The 2391-nt window shown below is 45.3% G+C and overlaps 1 protein-coding gene across 1 annotated transcript; it reads left to right on the top strand.

Moving 5' to 3' along the window:
- Positions 1–355: 355 nt before the first annotated feature.
- On the top strand, positions 356–2391 carry CCL8 (chemokine (C-C motif) ligand 8). The gene is given in 3 exon segments (NM_174007.1): positions 356–505; positions 1307–1424; positions 1831–2391. Coding segments are annotated over 3 exon segments (300 nt in total). The 5' UTR covers positions 356–429; the 3' UTR covers positions 1937–2391.

Raw genomic sequence — 2391 nt, 5'->3', positions numbered from 1 at the left:
TCCTGGACCCTGAGGAGGCCCCAGGCCATTGATTCTTTCCATCCCACTAGGAACTCAGCTTCCATTCTTCCTTTCCAATAGATCATGTTCCGTTTCAAAGAAATCAGAGCTCTTAATAGTCTAATGATGTCACTTTGTACATTTTACTGGCATGGACACATATCCTTCCACCTCTGCCCCACAGCCCAAACAGATGATGGAAACTGTACAACTTCCTTTTCTCAGTGTTCGGAAATCACCACCAAGATCTGGTGCTTACTCAGCACATTCAGGGGCTTCTTCGGTCCTTCCTTAAACATCACCCTACCCATGCACTCTGCTCCCTATAAAAGGCAGGCAGATCAGCCACAGGAGCCAGATTTCCACAGACTGAGACCAACTCAGCAACCGCCAACTCTCAGGCTGAAGCCCCCGTGCTCACCCTCCAACATGAAGGTCTCCGCTGGGATTCTGTGTCTGCTGCTCGTGGCAGCCACCTTCGGCACCCAGGTGCTCGCTCAGCCAGGTAAGGCTCCTCTCTTCTTAAGCCTTAACGCTTTCACTACCCCAGCTACTAACCCCGGGCATAAGTCACCCCATGCTTGCTGCATAGCTTCCATTGCAAAGATGGAGAAGGTGAAAGCAAGAGAAGAATTAAGAGCTGGCACCTCACAGCTGGTCAGAGGCAGGACCAGAGCTAGAAGCTCAGGCCCCTGGGGCCAGGCTCCATTATCTTGCCTGACCTTCAGGACACTAAATGCACGCTCAACAATCCTCATCTTGTATTTGGATGGGGCAGAGAAGGAAGGACCATTTCTCATTGTGGATGAAAAAGACATTTCAGGCAATGGTAGAGAGGAACAAATTCTTGCTGGAGGCTTCCAATGTTGGATTATGGTCCAGCGTAACTTCCAGAATGGTGGCTGTGAAGGATAAAGACCCATAGGCATCTATCTCAGCATGTGACATAGGTTGGCTCTAAACCCATGGAGACAGAGCTGGGAAGCAAGTTCTTAGAAAGTATCTTCCCAGGTTCAGAGGTTTTGGATCAACAGACTCTCTGAAATCACACTACAAGGATTAATCTTGTTACTCAAGATTTCCCCATTTACAGTCAACAATGAGAGACCCCACAGTTCAGTAGAAGAAACTGACTCACAGGTACCATTTTACCTGCGGGATCTGGACTAAGGCTCTGAACGTGGGAGTGGTGGGTCCTAGCTAGAATTCAAGCACTAGCTTTATCTCCTATCTTCTTTATTTTCTCTGACACATGTGTACTTACAACACATCATAACTCTTTGGTTCTTTGCAAAATGTTTTTCAGATTCAGTTTCTACCCCAATCACCTGCTGCTTTAGTGTGATCAATGGGAAGATCCCCTTCAAGAAGCTGGACAGCTACACGAGAATCACCAACAGCCAGTGTCCCCAGGAAGCTGTGATGTAAGTGGACCATGCCCTGGCACCCACAGCCAAAAGCTCTATCTGACTTCTATGCGTCCAAATGAGTCAGATAAATGAAACACCTAAGCCAAAGGACCCTTTACTCCATAGACAAACCGAACCCACAAGAAGGAAAATATACACACTCCGGGCTCCTCTTCTAGGACCTTGGTCAGATCATCCAAGTTCCTTTAGCCAAGGGTCTGGAGGGCTTCCCCTGGGGCAGTAACAGCAGAACTTCTTTTCTGGAAAAGAAGTTTCTTCCTCCTATTTCCCCTTCTTCCTGTCCCCATTCAGGCTCCTCAACCAGGGAGCAAGGGCTAATCAGCTTTAGGGGCCAATGGATCAAACTCCTGGGAAAAATCCTCAAGACACTCCATTTAACTCTGCCCTCTTTTCCCCACAGCTTCAAGACCAAAGCGGACAGGGATGTCTGTGCTGACCCCAAGCAGAAGTGGGTCCAGACTTCCATAAGGCTCCTGGACCAAAAGTCCCGAACACCGAAGCCTTGAACCTTCATACCTAGACTGAGAGACAGAGTCTTGGAAAATCTTATTTATTTCTTCCCAACCTTCCCCAGGTGTATTATTGTATTATAATGGCCAAAAAGAGTTGTTTTTTTTTTTTTTAATAATTTAAACACGTAGTTTCTTAAACAATATTTAATTATGTTTAAGTTATTGTTGTTTTACTTTATCTGCCATAAATCCTAATGAATATAAGATACAACATCTGGTGATGAGTTTCCTGTGAGCTTGATTAAGTTCATAGCAAGATGGTGCTATTTCCCATCCTACTGCATGTAGGATGGTGAGGTCCTTCCACTGATTATCAGAGTGAAACACTTTTGGAATCTTAGGAAATCAGTGCTCCTGTAAGTGGATGTGTGCTATGTAGTATTGTGATGGAAAGTAATGTTATTACATGACTATGGAATTTTCAAATAAAAAAATACATATAATTTCAA

Source organism: Bos taurus, chromosome 19, assembly GCF_002263795.3.
Source record: "Bos taurus isolate L1 Dominette 01449 registration number 42190680 breed Hereford chromosome 19, ARS-UCD2.0, whole genome shotgun sequence".
In the NCBI taxonomy this organism is placed as follows: domain Eukaryota; kingdom Metazoa; phylum Chordata; class Mammalia; order Artiodactyla; family Bovidae; genus Bos; species Bos taurus.
The sequence above is the reverse complement of the archived record's forward strand: the minus strand, read 5'-3'. Positions and strand labels throughout refer to the sequence as shown.